Source organism: Diorhabda carinulata, chromosome 4 (assembly GCF_026250575.1).
Source record: "Diorhabda carinulata isolate Delta chromosome 4, icDioCari1.1, whole genome shotgun sequence".
In the NCBI taxonomy this organism is placed as follows: Eukaryota; Metazoa; Arthropoda; class Insecta; order Coleoptera; family Chrysomelidae; genus Diorhabda; species Diorhabda carinulata.
In genome coordinates, this window is record NC_079463.1 from 281857 (window position 1) to 302136 (window position 20280).

A 20280-nucleotide genomic window follows, 5' to 3' on the forward strand; every position below is an offset into this window, starting at 1 on the left:
AAAAGTCGAAATATTTTGTTAAAGATTTAACCAAAAGTCAAAAAGTCGAAATATTTTGTTAAAGATTTAACCAAAAGTCAAAAAGTCGAAATATTTTGTTAAAGACTTAACCAAAAGTCGAAATATTTTGATAAAGACAACCAAAAGTCGAAAAGTCAAAATATTTTGATAAAGATTTAACCAAAAGTCAAAAAGACGAAATATTTTGTTAAAGATTTAACCAAAAGTCAAAAAGTCGAAATATTTTGTTAAAGATTTAACCAAAAGTCAAAAAGTCGAAATATTTTGTTAAAGATTTAACCAAAAGTCAAAAAGTCGAAATATTTTGTTAAAGACTTAACCAAAAGTCGAAATATTTTGATAAAGACAACCAAAAGTCGAAAAGTCAAAATAATTTGATAAAGACTTAACCAAAAGTCAAAAAGTCGAAATATTTTGTTAAAGATTTAACCAAAAGTCAAAAAGTCGAAATATTTTGTTAAAGATTTAACCAAAAGTCAAAAAGTCGAAATATTTTGTTAAAGACTTAACCAAAAGTCGAAATATTTTGATAAAGACAACCAAAAGTCGAAAAGTCAAAATAATTTGATAAAGACTTAACCAAAAGTCAAAAAGTCGAAATATTTTGTTAAAGATTTAACCAAAAGTCAAAAAGTCGAAATATTTTGTTAAAGATTTAACCAAAAGTCAAAAAGTCGAAATATTTTGTTAAAGACTTAACCAAAAGTCGAAATATTTTGATAAAGACAACCAAAAGTCGAAAAGTCAAAATAATTTGATAAAGACTTAACCAAAAGTCAAAAAGTCGAAATATTTTGTTAAAGATTTAACCAAAAGTCAAAAAGTCGAAATATTTTGTTAAAGATTTAACCAAAAGTCAAAAAGTCGAAATATTTTGTTAAAGATTTAACCAAAAGTCAAAAAGTCGAAATATTTTGTTAAAGACTTAACCAAAAGTCGAAATATTTTGATAAAGACAACCAAAAGTCGAAAAGTCAAAATAATTTGATAAAGACTTAACCAAAAGTCAAAAAGTCGAAATATTTTGTTAAAGATTTAACCAAAAGTCAAAAAGTCGAAATATTTTGTTAAAGATTTAACCAAAAGTCAAAAAGTCGAAATATTTTGTTAAAGACTTAACCAAAAGTCGAAATATTTTGATAAAGACAACCAAAAGTCGAAAAGTCAAAATAATTTGATAAAGACTTAACCAAAAGTCAAAAAGTCGAAATATTTTGTTAAAGATTTAACCAAAAGTCAAAAAGTCGAAATATTTTGTTAAAGATTTAACCAAAAGTCAAAAAGTCGAAATATTTTGTTAAAGATTTAACCAAAAGTCGAAATATTTTGATAAAGACAACCAAAAGTCGAAAAGTCAAAATAATTTGATAAAGACTTAACCAAAAGTCAAAAAGTCGAAATATTTTGTTAAAGATTTAACCAAAAGTCAAAAAGTCGAAATATTTTGTTAAAGATTTAACCAAAAGTCAAAAAGTCGAAATATTTTGTTAAAGACTTAACCAAAAGTCGAAATATTTTGATAAAGACAACCAAAAGTCGAAAAGTCAAAATAATTTGATAAAGACTTAACCAAAAGTCAAAAAGTCGAAATATTTTGTTAAAGATTTAACCAAAAGTCAAAAAGTCGAAATATTTTGTTAAAGATTTAACCAAAAGTCAAAAAGTCGAAATATTTTGTTAAAGACTTAACCAAAAGTCGAAATATTTTGATAAAGACAACCAAAAGTCGAAAAGTCAAAATAATTTGATAAAGACTTAACCAAAAGTCAAAAAGTCGAAATATTTTGTTAAAGATTTAACCAAAAGTCAAAAAGTCGAAATATTTTGTTAAAGATTTAACCAAAAGTCAAAAAGTCGAAATATTTTGTTAAAGATTTAACCAAAAGTCAAAAAGTCGAAATATTTTGTTAAAGACTCAACCAAAAGTCAAAATATTTTGATAAAGATCTAACCAAAAGTCAAAAAGTCGAAATATTTTGAAAAAGACTTAACCAAAAGTCGAAAAGTCAAAATATTTTGATAGAGACTTAACCAAAAGTCGAAATATTTTGATAAAGACTTAACCAAAAGTCGAAAAGTCGAAATATTTTGATAAAGACTTAACCAAAAGTCGAAAAGTCAAAATATTTTGATAGAGACTTAACCAAAAGTCAAAATATTTTGATAAAGATCTAACCAAAAGTCAAAAAGTCGAAATATTTTGATAAAGACTTAACCAAAAGTCGAAAAGTCGAAATATTTTGTTAAAGACTCAACCAAAAGTCGAAATATTTTGATAAAGACTTAACCAAAAGTCGAAAAGTCAAAATATTTTGAAAAAGACTTAACCAAAAGTCGAAAAGTCAAAATATTTTGATAAAGATCTAACCAAAAGTCAAAAAGTCGAAATATTTTGATAAAGACTTAACCAAAAGTCGAAAAGTCGAAATATTTTGTTAAAGATTTAACCAAAAGTCAAAAAATCGAAATATTTTGTTAAAGATTTAACCAAAAGTCAAAAAGTCGAAATATTTTGTTAAAGACTTAACCAAAAGTCGAAATATTTTGATAAAGACAACCAAAAGTCGAAAAGTCAAAATATTTTGATAAAGATTTAACCAAAAGTCAAAAAGTCGAAATATTTTGTTAAAGATTTAACCAAAAGTCAAAAAGTCGAAATATTTTGTTAAAGATTTAACCAAAAGTCAAAAAGTCGAAATATTTTGTTAAAGACTTAACCAAAAGTCGAAATATTTTGATAAAGACAACCAAAAGTCGAAAAGTCAAAATAATTTGATAAAGACTTAACCAAAAGTCAAAAAGTCGAAATATTTTGTTAAAGATTTAACCAAAAGTCAAAAAGTCGAAATATTTTGTTAAAGATTTAACCAAAAGTCAAAAAGTCGAAATATTTTGTTAAAGATTTAACCAAAAGTCAAAAAGTCGAAATATTTTGTTAAAGACTTAACCAAAAGTCGAAATATTTTGATAAAGACAACCAAAAGTCGAAAAGTCAAAATATTTTGATAAAGATTTAACCAAAAGTCAAAAAGTCGAAATATTTTGTTAAAGACTTAACCAAAAGTCGAAATATTTTGAAAAAGACTCAACCAAAAGTCGAAATATTCAAATGTATTAATGAAATATTAAGATAATCCTAGTAAAATCACACTAAAAACGCAATTTTTTTACAATAATGTACTTACATTCTTGGTGAGCGCTAGCAACGTACGCCAAATCGTCAAAATGAACCAAATCGTATCCCCCCATACTGCCCAATTCCGTATCTGAATAACCTAATAACATTTTCCCCCTAAAAAGCGAATTAATTCATATTTTTATTAAAAAAAAAAAAATGTGTATAAAATACTTTATACTTTTTGGGACTCTATTACAAAATTTGCGACAATTTTTTGAATTTAATCTACAAAGAATAACGAAATTTAAAAGTAAAATTATCACCAACATTTTTAGTTTGAATTATCTACGAAAATAAAATTTTGTTTCGGTATGTCACATTCGTAAATATTAAAAAAAAAAAATAAATTACGTCACAGAAATTTCATAATTTTTTCGCCCCACCTTTTACTACCATTCAAATTGTTTTTCAATAAAATCAACATCAAATCAAACAATTAACAAAACATTAATCAAAAATATAAAATTAATAATCTCCAAGTCCACGGACTCTTCTAAATAATTCGTTATCATTTGATTTGGAACATTAATTGTATCAACTTTATCTTTATCATCGACATCATCGTCATCATCGACACAAACAAGTTTTCCAGCACGTCTGGCGGGAATTCTTTGATAAACAAAACTTGGAAATAGATAAAAATACTTCGTATCTAAATATTTTAACGATTTAGTATCACTTTCATCCCTTTCGTCGACCCTTTTCCACCCCTTTTAACGCGTGACGTAATTTACGGATGGCCCCTATCGAGGCGTATTAATAAATTTACCTTTGATCCATCGAAACTAACGCCAAATCTAATTTATGTTTACTTTTGAACATGACTTCCTTTTGAGGTATTTCCAATAAAGATGGCGGTCCAAAAGGTGTGCAAAGGGCGAATAATCCTAGCGGAGGTTCTTCCGATTTACGGTTTTGACCATGTAACACTTTAACCCTCCCCCGTATGTCTAAACGCTAAAATTTGAAGAAAAAAAAAATATTTCGACATTCCGTAAATTGTAATATCTCACCAAAAAACCGGAAGTATTGTCTAAAAGACATCGGAAGCGCACGGTGAAACTCCTTTCTAATAAATGGCAATTTTCTGGTAACAAGATATCTTGAAGACCCATATTGGCTGACTCTGGCGGAAGAAACGAATTCCACATCAACTGCCGTTGCAGCTCTTCTCTATCTTCCGAGTGGACCAATTCGTATACTGATTGATGGACTATATCCGACTTGAAATAAAAACAAATTTTGACGATTTTTTTTTTGATTTTTTTCGAATTACAAAATGGTACAAAAACACACACACCTGATGAAAGCCCAAATAACCTTCTATGCTATGCGTAGCGAAAAAAACTTCTCCATCGCACGTTAATATTATGAGGAAACCGTTGAGGGCCTTAAACAAATAGATTTCATTAAAATTATCGAAAAACTCATCGTTTCGTGGTGATTTTTCAACTTTACAACCCCGTAAACATTGTAAATACTGTAAATTGAAGGGTTTGTTTACCCCCGCTTTTTCTCATCGCTACGCCGTGTTTTTTATGTAAAAACTTCGCATGGTAGTTTTGGAGTCCACGGTATAAATTTCTATTTTTTTTTTGAGACCACGAAAGCGATCGAATAATAAATAGAGGGGGTTGTTAATTTATTTTTTTTTTCAAATTTTTTTTATATATTACCTGAAGAAACATTTCCCCGTCTAGAGGGGTGTGATCGAAGGCTGTTAGTTCCCTTCGATGAAGGCCGTCGTCTTTATCTTTGTGCATAACCACTGAAAAAAAAAGAAGAAGAAATGACAGTTGGGCTTTTCTAACATTTTCTATGCGTTTCGACAAATTTTTATATAATTTATAAGTTTTAAACTCGTCGAATTCGCGCTGCGCCTTTGATCTAATTTTTATACATAACGAACGCGCTTTTGATGTTTCGTTTTAGGACTTTTCGTTATAGCAGACGGTTTATTTGCAGTATTTCTCTTAAATAATCCCTAGGAAAGTCTATTTATTTATTTTTTTCTTTATAGGATGAACGAAAAATCCGTTTTTTCATTTTATTAAGAAGAAACACTCTGTATTATATAAAAATAATCCATATAACGGAACTTTTCATGTGTTTTTTGCAAATTTTTATTTATATAAGACGAATAAAATGTATTATTCGTGAAATTGAATTTGAAAACTCGTCGAATTCGCGCTGCGCCTTTAATCTACTTTTTATACATAACGGACGCGCTTTTGATGTTTCGTTTTAGAACTTTTCAATATAGCAGGCGGTTTATTTGCAGTAATTTTTTTAAACAATCCCTAGGAAAGTCTATTTATTTATTTTTTCTATATAAGATGAACGAAAAATCCGTTTATACATTTTATTTCTTTTATTAAGAAGAAACACTCTGTATTATATAAAAATAATCCATATAACGGAACTTTTCATGTGTTTTTTGCAAATTTTTATCTATATAAGACGAATAAAATGTATTATTCGTGAAATAGAATTTTAAAACTGTCGAATTCGCGCTGCGCCTTTAATCAATTTTTATACATAACGAACGCGCTTTTGATGTTTCGTTTTAGAACTTTTCAATATAGCAGACGGTTTATTTGCAGTATTTCTCTTAAATAATCCCCAGGAAAGTCTATTTATTTATTTTTTTCTTTATAGGATGAACGAAAAATCCGTTTTTTCATTTTATTGAGAAGAAACACTCTGTATTATATAAAAATAATCCATATAACGGAACTTTTCATGTGTTTTTTGCAAATTTTTATCTATATAAGACGAATAAAATGTATTATTCGTGAAATAGAATTTTAAAACTCGTCGAATTCGCGCTGCGCCTTTAATCAATTTTTATACATAACGAACGCGCTTTTGATGTTTCGTTTTAGAACTTTTCAATATAGCAGACGGTTTATTTGCAGTATTTCTCTTAAATAATCCCCAGGAAAGTCTATTTATTTATTTTTTTCTTTATAGGATGAACGAAAAATCCGTTTTTTCATTTTATTGAGAAGAAACACTCTGTATTATATAAAAATAATCCATATAACGGAACTTTTCATGTGTTTTTTGCAAATTTTTATCTATATAAGACGAATAAAATGTATTATTCGTGAAATAGAATTTTAAAACTCGTCGAATTCGCGCTGCGCCTTTAATCAATTTTTATACATAACGAACGCGCTTTTGATGTTTCGTTTTAGAACTTTTCATTATAGCAGACGGTTTATTTGCAGTATTTCTCTTAAATAATCCCTAGGAAAGTCTATTTATTTATATTTTTCTTTATAGGATGAACGAAAAATCCGTTTTTTCATTTTATTGAGAAGAAACACTCTGTATTATATAAAAATAATCCATATAACGGAACTCTTCATGTGTTTTTTGCAAATTTTTATCTATATAAGACGAATAAAATGTATTATTCGTGAAATAGAATTTTAAAACTCGTCGAATTCGCGCTGCGCCTTTAATCAATTTTTATACATAACGAACGCGCTTTTGATGTTTCGTTTTAGAACTTTTCAATATAGCAGACGGTTTATTTGCAGTATTTCTCTTAAATAATCCCTAGGAAAGTCTATTTATTTATTTTTTTCTTTATAGGATGAACGAAAAATCCGTTTTTTCATTTTATTGAGAAGAAACACTCTGTATTATATAAAAATAATCCATATAACGGAACTTTTCATGTGTTTTTTGCAAATTTTTATCTATATAAGACGAATAAAATGTATTATTCGTGAAATAGAATTTTAAAACTCGTCGAATTCGCGCTGCGCCTTTAATCAACTTTTTATACATAACGGACACGCTTTTGATGTTTCGTTTTAGGACTTTTCGTTATAGCAGACGGTTTATTTGCAGTATTTCTCTTAAATAATCCCCAGGAAAGTCTATTTATTTACTTTTTTCTCTATAGGATGAACGAAAAATCCGTTTTTTCATTTTATTAAGAAGAAACACTCTGTATTATATAAAAATAACCCATATAACGAAACATTTTATGTGTTTTTTGCAAATTTTTATTTATATAAGACGAATAAAATGTATTATTCGTGAAATAGAATTTTAAAACTCGTCGAATTCGCGCTGCGCCTTTAATCAATTTTTATACATAACGAACGCGCTTTTGATGTTTCGTTTTAGAACTTTTCATTATAGCAGACGGTTTATTTGCAGTATTTCTTCTAAATAATTTCTATTTAGTCTATTTATTTATTTTTTGCGTTTTATTTGTTCTATAAGTTTGATAAACTTCTATTTAGGAAGGATTTATAAGGAATTGTTCAAGAACAGGACCGGAATCGGACTCTTTTCAAGGAATATTACGATGTCTTTAATAGAAAACGTCCTGGATCCTGGGTCTGGTAGGAGTTTGGCGTAAAGTTTGTAAGGATTTTTCAGTTTTCCTGCAGATAAACCTTTGAAAGAAACCAGAGATGTCTAAAATCGTTCTGCTGAATTTTAATCGCAGCAATTATGCAGATTTTTCAGAGAAGTGACGATAAGTTATTGGAAATTGGGTGTTTTTATGGTTAAATCGATGGTTTATTTTGTAAACGTAATTTTAAACTTATTATGCGAGAAATTTTTTTTTTTTTTCACCTTGCACGAACATTGCTAGTGAAAATTTCATTTCTTCGAGCCAATTAAAATATTAATGAGTAATTAAAATGAAATATCTACTTTAGTAGAACAACTGCATAAATACGTTGTTTTTTCAAGATCCGTTTCGATCCGGTCAGTTCGTCTTTCTATTATGAAAATCGTTAAAATTTCCAATTTATGAAAAATCATTTTCTCACGTTTAATAAATAAATTATTTCAAATTAAGTAGCTTCATTCCGTTTATCTATGGAATTTTCTAATCGAATTTCCACTAAATTTCCATCAAATTATCGACTTGATGATTACGAGGGCAGTCCCAAAAGTACGTATGTCTTTGAAGCTGGTTCTACATGGAAACTTTTCCGCGACGCTGTTTTTGATCAGTTTTGACGACTGGCTGGTCTTCTCAAATCGTACGGTCTCGTCGAAACTATCCTACCAAATATTGTACTGTTGATATAGAAAAAAAAAACAGTCTCACCAGAGTAGAATCTAGTTGTTGGGCTAAAGCATTTCAAATAAAAGTTTTGTATGATTGAAAACGTTAACTATTCAAACATTTGCCGTATAGATTGTCTATTATTTAACCGCCATCTCTAGTTCGAGTTAAGTACTTCTGGAACACTTACACCTATTTTTTGTTTAGCACTTTCACGAGGTTTTAGTTTAATGTGTGAAAAGTGCTAAATCATTTTTTTTTTGTATTTTCCAACGAGACAATGAAAGGAAACACGTAAATCCAAATTGATATATTTTCCTGGACGAAAGTTCTTCAAAATAAGATGAAGTACGTAAAAATCGGATAACCAGAACCGGACTTAGACGCATTTTTCCATACCCGCTCTCCCCTATCTGTTATTTGACGAAATAGACTGAAATTTGTGGAATAAAAAACGCGTTAAATTAATAGAGGAATTCTGTTATTGTAAATGAAGATTTGGACTTTTTAAATAACGAATCGGCTCTTCTTATTAGGGGTTTAATTCGGGGTAGTTAAATTATTTGGCCATCCACATCTCGAGACACAAAATGTTCATTTTTATGGTCGTTGTTGATTGAATTGTTTATAATCGATATATTATCTATTGCTAGATAAAATTTCTTCAAAACAAGATGAAATACGTAAAAATCGGATAACCAGAACCGGACTTAGACGCATTTTTCTATAACAAAGTTCCCGCTCTCCCCTATCTGTTATTTGACGAAATAGACTGAAATTTGTGGAATAAAAAACGCGTAAAATTTATTATAGAATTCGATTATTGTATTTGAAGTGTTTAATCGACGATTTTAATATGTAATAAACTTAGTCGGTCAACCAAAAATCGAATCCTAATTATCTGGCGAGTGTGTTAGTGCACGTTTTTTTTTGACAGATGCTTTCGCGATATAATGACGCGCAATATTAAATAATTGGTCGAAATTTATTCAAAAATAATCAAGGATGTCTCTGCGAATACACGTTCAACGCACCTGATAATGTCATTTGTATTTTCGATACGATCTTTGCACGATATTAATAACCCCATATTAAAACGCATATGACATGTATCAATTTTTAATTTTATGCATTAAGACGGGTGTGTAATCGTCTATTACACAAGACAAAAAAAATTACTGTTTTCATCAATATACAGGGTGTCCCACGACGAGTTAAAACTATCTGTATATTGTAGAACCGGAAATCGACTGTAACTTTGTTATTTTATATAGAACACCCTGTATATTGATACATTTTTGAAATATACGTAAAATTTTAGTATACTTTTGTCTAAAAACTATTTTCGAAAGATGCATACTTTTTGAGTTATTGAGTTTTTTGTAAAAAATTTGACCATTGCACACCCTTATAAATTATTTTTTTACGATAACACCCTTAAAGATATGAAAATTATTTTTAGTCGGTTGTTTTTAGCAAGGTTAGACGTATTTGAATCTATGTTGAAAAATTATTCATTCTATACAGGGTGTGTATAAAAAGTCTTCAAAGTTTAACTTCATAAATATCAAATTTCTTTATTTTTTCAAATAGAACGCCCTGTATATTAATACATTTCTGAAGTCTACGTAAAATTTTAGTATACTTTTGTCTAAAAACTTTTTTCGAAAAGTACATATTTTTTGAGTTACTGAGTTTTTTGTAAAAAATTTGACCATTGCAGACCCTTATAAATAATTTTTTTACGAGGACACCCTTCAAGATATGAAAATGATTTCTATTCGGTTACTTTTAGCAAGGTTAGACGTATTTGAATCTATGTTGAAAATTCTCTTATTTTATACAGGGTGTGTATAAAAAGTGTTTAAAGTTTAACTTCATAAATATTGAATTTCTTTATTTTTTTAAATAGAACACCCTGTATATTAATATATTTTTGAAATCTACGTTAAATTTAAGTGTACTTTCGTCTAAAAACTTTTTTCGAAAAATACATACTTTTTGAGTTATTAATTTTTTTGTAAAAAATTTAACCGTTGCACACCCTTATAAATTATTTTTTTACGAGGATACCCTTCAAGATATGAAAATGATTTCTATTCGGTTACTTTTAGCAAGGTTAGACGTATTTGAATCTATATTGAAAATTCTCTTATTTTATACAGGGTGTGTATAAAAAGTGTTTAAAGTTTAACTTCATAAATATTGAATTTCTTTATTTTTTTAAATAGAACACCCTGTATATTAATATATTTTTGAAATCTACGTTAAATTTAAGTGTACTTTCGTCTCAAAACTTTTTTCGAAAAATACATACTTTTTGAGTTATTAATTTTTTTGTAAAAAATTTGACCGTTGCACACCCTTATAAATTATTTTTTTACGAGGATACCCTTAAAGATATGAAAATGATTTTTATTCGGTTGTTTTTAGCAAGGTTAGACGTTTTCGTATCTATGTTGAAAAATTGTTTATTTTATACAGGGTGCGTATAAAAAGTGTTCAAAGTTTAACTTCATAAATATCAAATTTTTTCATTTTTTTAAATAGAACCATCCGGTTTTTTATATTTTAATGCATTCAGGGGTGAAAAATAAGGCAATTTTATGTATACTTTCCTATATCTAAATATTACCATTGTAATATGTCATATTATATCGAATTTTGGTAATAGAAAACTGCTTTTACAACGAACAGTCTATAGACTTATTTGAAACAGTTTTGATTTAGTTCTGTGGCAACGCTGTCGACAAGATTCGACACCATTCCAAATCTCCGAACTGAAAAAAAAAAATGCTTCACGGGCTTGCCTTTCATCGAGAAACGTAAACATATTGTTCAAAATGGACATTAATTTGAATCCCTTCCGTTTTACTTGACTTGTTGACGTTGACTGATGACATTTGTATGAATCTAATTGCGGCTCAGTGTTACCAAACCTCAAAAATATATTACACTAAAACCCTATTTAAAAATCCCTCAAATTAACACGCGGATTAGTACATAATTAGATATTTTCAATTAAATAATACATTATAAATATGAATTATCATTAAACTATTAATAAATTTCAAATAATCAATAAATAATTTCATTTTTTTTTGTAAATTCTTCATTCGTAAATTATCAAAAACTATATAAATAAAAACTAATGTTTAAGGCTATAAAAATACCCCTAAAAACAATTTTTTCCGTTAAATTTGGGGAGAAAACCCCCCAACTGGGAAATTTGTAACCCTAGTCGTGGAAAATCGATTATTTCTTTTTATTTTCTTGCAGTTTTTTGTTATAAAATATCAACGATTTTGGTGAAATTTCAATATTACTTCGACCCGCGTTTCGATAACGAAATAACCGTCTTCAGATACCGTTAGACGATAACTTGATTATTAGAACGTAAATCTCTCTCGTAGGGGTGTTTGTCAACCCGCTGCGGACCTTTTCCGAGGTCTTTCCGTTGGACAACGCCCTTGCGGAGAACCCTTATTTTGTAGCAGGAAAAAATTATGATTTTGATATTTTTTTCGTTTTCCAATTGAATCAATGTACATAAAGACCCTTCGTCGGATAGCAACCAATGCGGTATGAACCTTTCGAGATCCACCGTCAACCCCTGCGGTCGCCCTACCGAAGAGGGTTTCATATTCGTCAGCCCCGATTTTTATCTCGCGTCGTTACATAAATGGGGCGGAGTCCGACTGCGATTTACGATTAGATAATAAAGCGAAAGTCGCATTTTTACATAACAACTCGCACTATACTAAATCGCAAAGTTACACCACCCGAGGCGCGTTTCTACAACCAAATTACCGTCTTCAGACACCGAAGTTCAACTTAAAATAGAGAAAAATGTTTTTCCCGTATAGGATTTTACGATGGGTCCGGTATAGATCCATATTTGGGACAAGTATGTACTAGTTTGGACTTTGGGGATGATGACAACAAGTCAATTTAGGTAATGACCTGGTGGAAGGACGTTGCTTTCAAACCAGCGTCACCTGGAGGATTCTCCAATTACGTAAAGCCTTCATGGGTTGAGGAAACGGTGATTTAAACAAACAAAGGTGAAGATTTTTCGCAGGAAGTTTTGCTTGACATCTCGATTAATAAATTTTCCATTGTGGTGTGCTTAAAACGGGCAGAAATCGTCTGCTGCAGCTGCTGGACGAAAGGTTATGTAGAAACAGTTATTATTCGCGTTTTCTACGTTAATTTGATTCTCAATCTTTGGAAAAAGGAAAGAAAACATCATTCTGTGTCTTACTGCGTCGTTCTACAGTTACAGTTTACAGTTTTCGTTTAAATTTTCGTCTATATCTTCATTTTGATGTAATCGAAACTCTAGTTGATGTACTCGTTGGAAAATCCGTTCTAAACACTTTATTATCTATTTCTGTTGTTTGCGGATCTTTTTAACTAAAATATTTTTTAAAGATGGCCGACTTCCGGTTATACCGCGACTATAACTTTGTTATTTTTAATAGAACACCCTATATATTACATACATTTAGAACACACTGAATATTTATAGAAAACGTTTAATATCTGGATAACGGTGAGGTTTAGGTATAGAAAAGTGTATATGAATTTGCTTTATTTTTTACCCCTGAATGCATTAAAATAGAAAAAACCGGGTGGTCGTATTTAAAAAAATAAAAATATTTGATATTTATGTAGTTGAACTTTGAACACTTTTTATACACACCCTGTATGAAATGAAAAATTTTTCAACATAGATACGAATACGTGTGACTTTGCTAAAAGTAACCGAATAGAAATCATTTTCATATCTTGAAGGGTATCATCGTAAAAAAATAATTAATAAGGGTGTGCAACGGTTAAATTGTTTACAAAAAAATTAATAACTCAAAAAGTATGTATTTTTCGAAAAAAGTTTTTAGACGAAAGTACACTAAAATTTAACGAAGATTTCAAAAATTTATTAATATACAGGGCGTTCTATTTAAAAAAATAAAGAAATTTAATATTTTTGAAGTTGAACTTTGAACACTTTTTATACACACCCTGTATAAAATAAAAGAATTTTCAACATAGATTCAAATACGTCTAACCTTGCTAAAAGTAACCGAATAGAAATCATTTTCATATCTTGAAGGGTATCATCGTAAAAAAATAATTAATAAGGGTGTGCAACGGTTAAATTGTTTACAAAAAAATTAATAACTCAAAAAGGATACATTTTACGAAAAAAGTTTTTAGACAAAAGTATACTAAAATTTTACGTAGATTTCAAAAATATATTAATATACAGGGCGTTATATTTAAAAAAATAAAGAAATTTGATATTTTTGAAGTTGAACTTTAAACACTTTTTATACACACCCTGTATAAAATTAGAGAATTTTCAACATAGATTCAAATACGTCTAACCTTGCTAAAAGCAACCGAATAGAAACCATTTTCATATCTTTAAGGGTGTTATCGTAAAAAAATAATTTATAAGGGTGTGAAACGATTAAATTTTTTACAAAAAACTCAATAACTCAAAAAGTATGTATTTTTCGAAAAAAGTTTTTGGACGAAAGTACACTAAAATTTAACGTAGATTTCAAAAATATATTAATATACAGGGTGTTCTATTTAAAAAAATAAAGAAATTTAATATTTTTGAAGTTGAACTTTGAACACTTTTTATACACACCCTGTATGAAATAAAAGAATTTTCAACATAGATTCAAATACGTCTAACCTTGCTAAAAGTAACCGAATAGAAACCATTTTCATATCTTTAAGGGTGTTATCGTAAAAAAATAATTTATAAGGGTGTGAAACGATTAAATTTTTTACAAAAAACTCAATAACTCAAAAAGTATGTATTTTTCGAAAAAAGTTTTTGGACGAAAGTACACTAAAATTTAACGTAGATTTCAAAAATATATTAATATACAGGGCTTTCTATTTAAAAAAATAAAGAAATTCATTATTTATGAAGTTAAACTTTGAACACTTTTTATACACACCCTGTATAAAATAAGAAAATTTTCAACATAGATTCAAATACGTCTAACCTTGCTAAAAACAACCGAATAAAAATCATATTCATATTTTTAAGGATATCATCGCAAAAAAATAATTTCTAAGGGTGTGCAACGGTTGAATTTTTTACAAAAAACTCAATAACTCAAAAAATATGTATTTTTCGAAAAAAGTTTTTAGACAAAAGTATACTAAAATTTAACGTACATTTAAAAAATGTATTAATATACAGGGTTTTCTATTCAAAATGACAAAGTTACTGTCGATTTCCGGTAGAACCGGAAGTCGGCCATCTTTAAATAGATTTTAGTTAAAAAGATCGTATCCTAAAACCCAAATTTAGAAATTTTCATGATTCTACTATATAAATATTTCGCCGTATACAGATATTTTTAACTCGTCGTGGGACACCCTGTATAAATTTGAAGTTATAGAGATCCTCGTCGCAATAAGCTCAAATTATTCGTTATAGAGGATTCGTATATCAAATAAAAAAAGTTTAAGACTCCAAACACAACATTTTATAAGTTAATAGAGGTTATTCCGAGGTATAATTTTTTTCCCTGTATAATAAATAACTATTTATAATATCTTGTCGTTTCTCGTTCGTCTTTATCGATAAATAGATTAAATGAAATTCGTTTTTGTTTTTTTTTTTCTGCAGAAAACTCCTAAAGAAAAATAATTGCGGCAAGCCTCTGTTGTAGTATATTTATTTGATCAATACTTAGAGCCTCCCGTCGAGCTGCGCCAGACTAGCGGTCTACCTTTTCTAATCAATATACAAAAACACTATATAATTTACTGTGTTCTAGACTGGTCCTATTTTTTTACTTCGGATGTCCCACGTCGGCGCCAAATTATCCTATTGAAATACAATCTAATTTGTCTATGTTAAAAATCGTTCAATACCTAATATTAAAAGTATTAAATTTTTTCTCCATTCAAATAGATTCGTGCAGAAAGTCTGAATTAAAACATTTTTAATAGTAAATCAAAATATTAGAAACTAACGTCGTTTTATGTACACACTGTATAACAGAAAATACGTTAATTAGTGACACGGTTTTTTTTTCGTACTATACGTCAAAATTGTTCATAAAATATGAACGAAATTAATTTATGCATCGACAGGTTTTACAGGTGCGTCACAGTGGGTTACACCCTGTATACCCTGTCGGATAAACTCCCCACGAATCCCTAACTATATTAATACGAATTATTTGTTTTATTCCTACGACTAATAAATATGTCTGCTTATACCGGGACTAATAAATATTTCATAATTGTGATCGTAAACTAACACGTCAAAATTTAAAAATTTATTTACTTATCGGTATATTCGATGTTTCAACACCGTTTTTTATGCTCCGGCTCTTGCTAGTTCGTTCTCCGTATTCCTTTGATTTATTTTTTATTAGTATGTTAACTTTATTTCGTGGGTAGGTCGTTCAAATAATTCAACATCCTTTTATTTTTAAAATCATAGATACACTCAAAACTTTTAATCCTCCCTCGTAAAACGATTTTAATAGAAAGCACTGTAATTTTTTTTCTATTAGATGCTGTATAAACAAAATAATAATCATATTTATATCTAAAAGGTAAGGTTAGGTTACAAGACACATCACTTCAAACAAAAACGTTTTTGAATATTTAAAACATCGAAATGATACGTTATACGCCGTGTCAAACGTCAAAAATAAATTGCGTTATTTTTCTACACTTGAAGAAGCGTTCAAATTACAGGTACTTAAAAATTAATTCAGACGCTTGTAAAAGTATATCGATGTTATTTTGAAAAACAATAAAGTTTTTATTTATCGTTTAATAGTGATTATTAACAAGTTGGTAGGCAACACAACATACAACGAAGTTAGAGGTATAGTATAACTAATACCATAAAACTCGTTAGGAGTTTAATTGACATATACATTGACACACTAATTAATTTGTCTATGTCTAACTTATTAGAACGTGCTGTACAACAAATATTTATAATTGTCTGGTTTATAAAATTAATGAGTGTAATTTAAACTATTCCAATATTAGAATGTAAGTAATATGAATATTATTAATCGAAAAATCAATGATCCATTATAGGAGTACATTAATATGTTAATTAATTGCTCGATATTTACGATTTACGTTTTCAGAACAACCAAAACCGTTTTCTGCATATATTTGAATATAAGTAATTGATAGATATTAATATGTTTTTAGATTTATTACACTCACAGGTTATAAAATTTCTTTAATTTTCTTTATATTTCGAGTGTACCGGGTGTTTCAATAATAAAAAAATCGATAGTTATACGTAGTTGGTGTTTCGATGTTATTTGTTGTATTCTAATTATCTTAAATAACGGACTGATGCACATAACAAATTTGATGTACGCGGAAATTAATGCCAGAAAAATTATCATATATAATAACTGCACTGATATACCAACATGAATATGAATTTCAAATTATAATAATACGTTAATTTGCGGATTATAATGCAAGATAAAAAATATAATTATTATTAATTGAAAGTGTATATATGTTCATAAAACTGTAAAAAACTGTTATTTTCCAATTATAAAGATTGTAACTAGGGACATGTTGATGTTTTTAATTGGATACACTTTAGAAAGACTAAATTACTTTATTCGAAAAAATCCACGCTGTCAATTTTCTTCTGAACGATACTAGTACTAGTAAAAAATTCAAGGTTATCGCTATTAGTCAGCTGTCAAACGTCAATTATACCTCAAACTGTAACCTTATTATGAAAGACGAAAGTTTCCGTCAGTTATCCGATAAATTTATCTAAATTTCATTAAATAATGCATCGAAAATTCAACTGCGATGGCGAGTAAAAATGAAATTCAACGTTTCTAATAGTATAAACCGGCGATGATAAAAGATAACGACGCCCGTTCCAAAAGTCGTGTATGATGATTAAACAGTATGTGTATACTTTAGCAAAGTTAATTAGAAGGTACACAAAATGCAGACTGACATTGTTGCTTGCGTGTTATCAAAATTTATATTTCCGTTCTTATACAGGGTGGCGCAATATCGCATCGTATTTGAATAGTTGCATTCGTGGAGTTTTTTAACGGAAATCGTCGCGTTTTTTGTTGTGCCAATAACGTATTAAGAAGCTCCGAAAATAATTTTAATTAAAATATGGTTTGAACGGTTTAAAGGCGGCTTTAAACTTGTCGATACTGATTTTGGAGAGGAAGTTTGTCGAAATGAGGCTCAATTTCGAGCAAAGGAATTATTGGAATCGCGATTTTCGACTCCGGAATTTGCGAGAATACTAGAACTTGGTTTCGACAAGACTAAATGACTTTTATGTCGGTTGTGGGATAGAAATTTCCTGCAGGACTAACTGGGTTGTTTTGTGGGGGGAAATTAGTCAGTTAAAGGAAAATATCCACCAGGAAATGACGACAAACACCCCAGATTTTTCGAGAAAAGTTTAGAGGAGTGTCGCCGTCATTTAGACGACGTTATTTTGAAAAAATAAACTTTATTTAATCACCCAATCATCATATCTTCTATTTCATCGAAAATTTTATAATTTGATGATGAATTCGAGGTTGTTTTGGATAATTTTATTACACGCCAACAAAAAGGCGGATTCGGAGTGTATCTAATTTAATCGAGTACCGTGTACTGTACGCAATTTGAAATTATCGTTACAAGGGTCAATATTGAGTTGTTGAAGAACGAAATAGCCTGGTCACGATGATAACGCAACTTGTCATATTTCAAAGCCGTCTATCGAATCAAAACGGTTAACCAGCACGTGATTGAAACGCGCCGGGTCAATTATTTCGCTATTTACCAAATTTATTTTATATATAGTCGATTTTTCGAAGAAAAAAACTCGTCATTTTACGAGGTATAAGCGAAATTATGACCGAGAGCTGCGCTAGAAGTCATTCTAAATCTTCCGTCAATATTGGACAGACAAAACATCGTTTAGAACGAAGAAAATATTGAGATAATGCGTCAAATACTCTGTGGGTAACATCTGGACAAACGGGAGGATAATTCGGAAAAATCCAACGATCTAGGCAAGAATAATAATCCTCCGAAGGATTCCGGGACGTATCGTAGCAAACCGAAATGGAATAGCTGATAAAACTCGCGGAATTGACGAGCCCTTCATAGGATCCGGTTCGTTCCGTAGAACGTTCGAAACGGAGATAGATCGAAGCAAAATCTGAGGACTGAGACAACCAGGAAAGATGGAGCTGAATGGAGGACGCCTAGAGGACGACATTCGGCAGCTACAGCTACGAATTTTGGGATACGGATCTAAACGCTGGATTAGATCGCAGTACGAAAAAATTTGATCTACCGAAATGATTCCTACAGACGGCCAAACAACTTTTGGATAATTTGTTATCGTTAAAAACAATCGGCAACATCTGAGATTTTCCAAATGTTCAATATTATTTTAGATTGAGCGCATTTTTGGTATTAGGTCCAAAATAAATCGAAATAATCCAAGAATGGTTAGGTTAGGTTAAGTTAAGTTAGGTTAGGTTAAGTTTCGGTTAAGTTAGGTTAGGTTAGGTTAAGTTTCGGTTAAGTTAGGTTAAGTTTCGATTAAGTTAGGTTAAGTTAGGTTAAGTTTCGGTTAGGTTAGGTTAGGTTAAGTTTCGGTTAAGTTAGGTTAGGTTAGGTTAGGTTAAGTTTCGGTTAAGTTAGGTTAGGTTAGGTTAAGTTTCGGTTAAGTTAGGTTAAGTTTTGGTTAGGTTAGGTTAAGTTTCGGTTAAGTTAGGTTAAGTTTCGGTTAAGTTAGGTTAAGTTTTGGTTAAGTTAGGTTAAGTTAGGTTAAGTTTTGGTTAGGTTAGGTTAGGTTAAGTTAGGTTAGGTTAAATAGGTTAAATACAGGTATTGAAGATAAAGTTTTTATACCTGCATTCGTAATTTTCGTGATTTTTGTATCGTTTTATGGCCTTGTATTAAAAACATAATTTTCGTTTTTAATAACAGAGCGTCGGAAAGATCTGTAAAAAGAACAAAAAAAAAAATACGCGGAAAGTCGATGTTTGACCCCGTTATTGATCGATTAAAAGTAGAAGGGCGAATCGTTTGTTGGTATATATATATATATAAAAAAAACCTTAATGGTTATTCTTATCGCGAAAATGTTAATTTCTATCGATAGTTCCCCAAACTCGTAACGTTTAACATAATCTTTAAATAATGAAGTAGTTCTTATGAACTAGCTGTCATATTCGACACGAATAAGGTCGACGAAGAAAAACTACCCTTAACAATGTTTTTGACGCATTTTTCCAGTCGATTTTGTGCAAATGCAGAATATAATCTATTAAAATCCATCGAAAAGGACATTTTTATCGTCCCTTTAAGTCAAATTATATTTTAATAAGTCTTAATACCTTCCGATCGGTATAATACGCGGATCGTATTTGGGGAAAATTAAGAAAATTAACAAAATCAAAGGGAAATATTACAGAGTCGGACTACGGATTTTATTTTCTTAATTTCGTAAACGAAAAATAGTGTACGATGTTCGGTTAATAAAATTTGTAATAATACGAGGACGATATAATAAATAAGTGACCAAAAAAATAGTTTATTATCAATTATACGTTTTCCTTTTGGCTCAATGATCATCAAACAGAACCGCCTTCAAAAAATTCTAGAAAATTCCCTTCCGTATCCCAACAAAAGCTCAAATAGTTCAGATTTAACAATTTTGATCGTTTTTCATCGATTCCTCCACCTAATTTCTTTGGAAACAACTCAAAAATTCGTAATCCCACCAAACTGTTTAATCGCGTTACATAATTAATAAAACAACGCTCTCTATCGGTAAAAAAGCGAAAATACTTAGTTCCCTATAAATAAATCTGTCAGATTTACGACGTATTTTGACAGATGACACGAGGAACGTTCCGCGATATGAATCGTCAAGTACGTCAGCTACGAAAAATCCCGGGAATGTCGAGTAGTACGCACCTGTGCGTATATCGGGTGGGGAACGGTGGGGTGTGTATTA

The 20280-nt window shown here is 29.6% G+C and overlaps 1 protein-coding gene across 1 annotated transcript in view; it reads right to left on the reverse strand.

Moving 5' to 3' along the window:
* Positions 1-20280, reverse strand: part of LOC130893458 (aryl hydrocarbon receptor protein 1) — an 88621-nt gene that overhangs the window by 9388 nt on the left and 58953 nt on the right. The window contains exons 3-7 of the mRNA XM_057799619.1: positions 4876-4967; positions 4500-4589; positions 4213-4422; positions 3969-4156; positions 3207-3313 (exon numbers count right to left, since the gene is read on the reverse strand). Coding sequence (XP_057655602.1) covers positions 3207-3313; positions 3969-4156; positions 4213-4422; positions 4500-4589; positions 4876-4967 — 687 coding nt within the window. The remainder of the gene's footprint in view (positions 1-3206; positions 3314-3968; positions 4157-4212; positions 4423-4499; positions 4590-4875; positions 4968-20280) is intronic.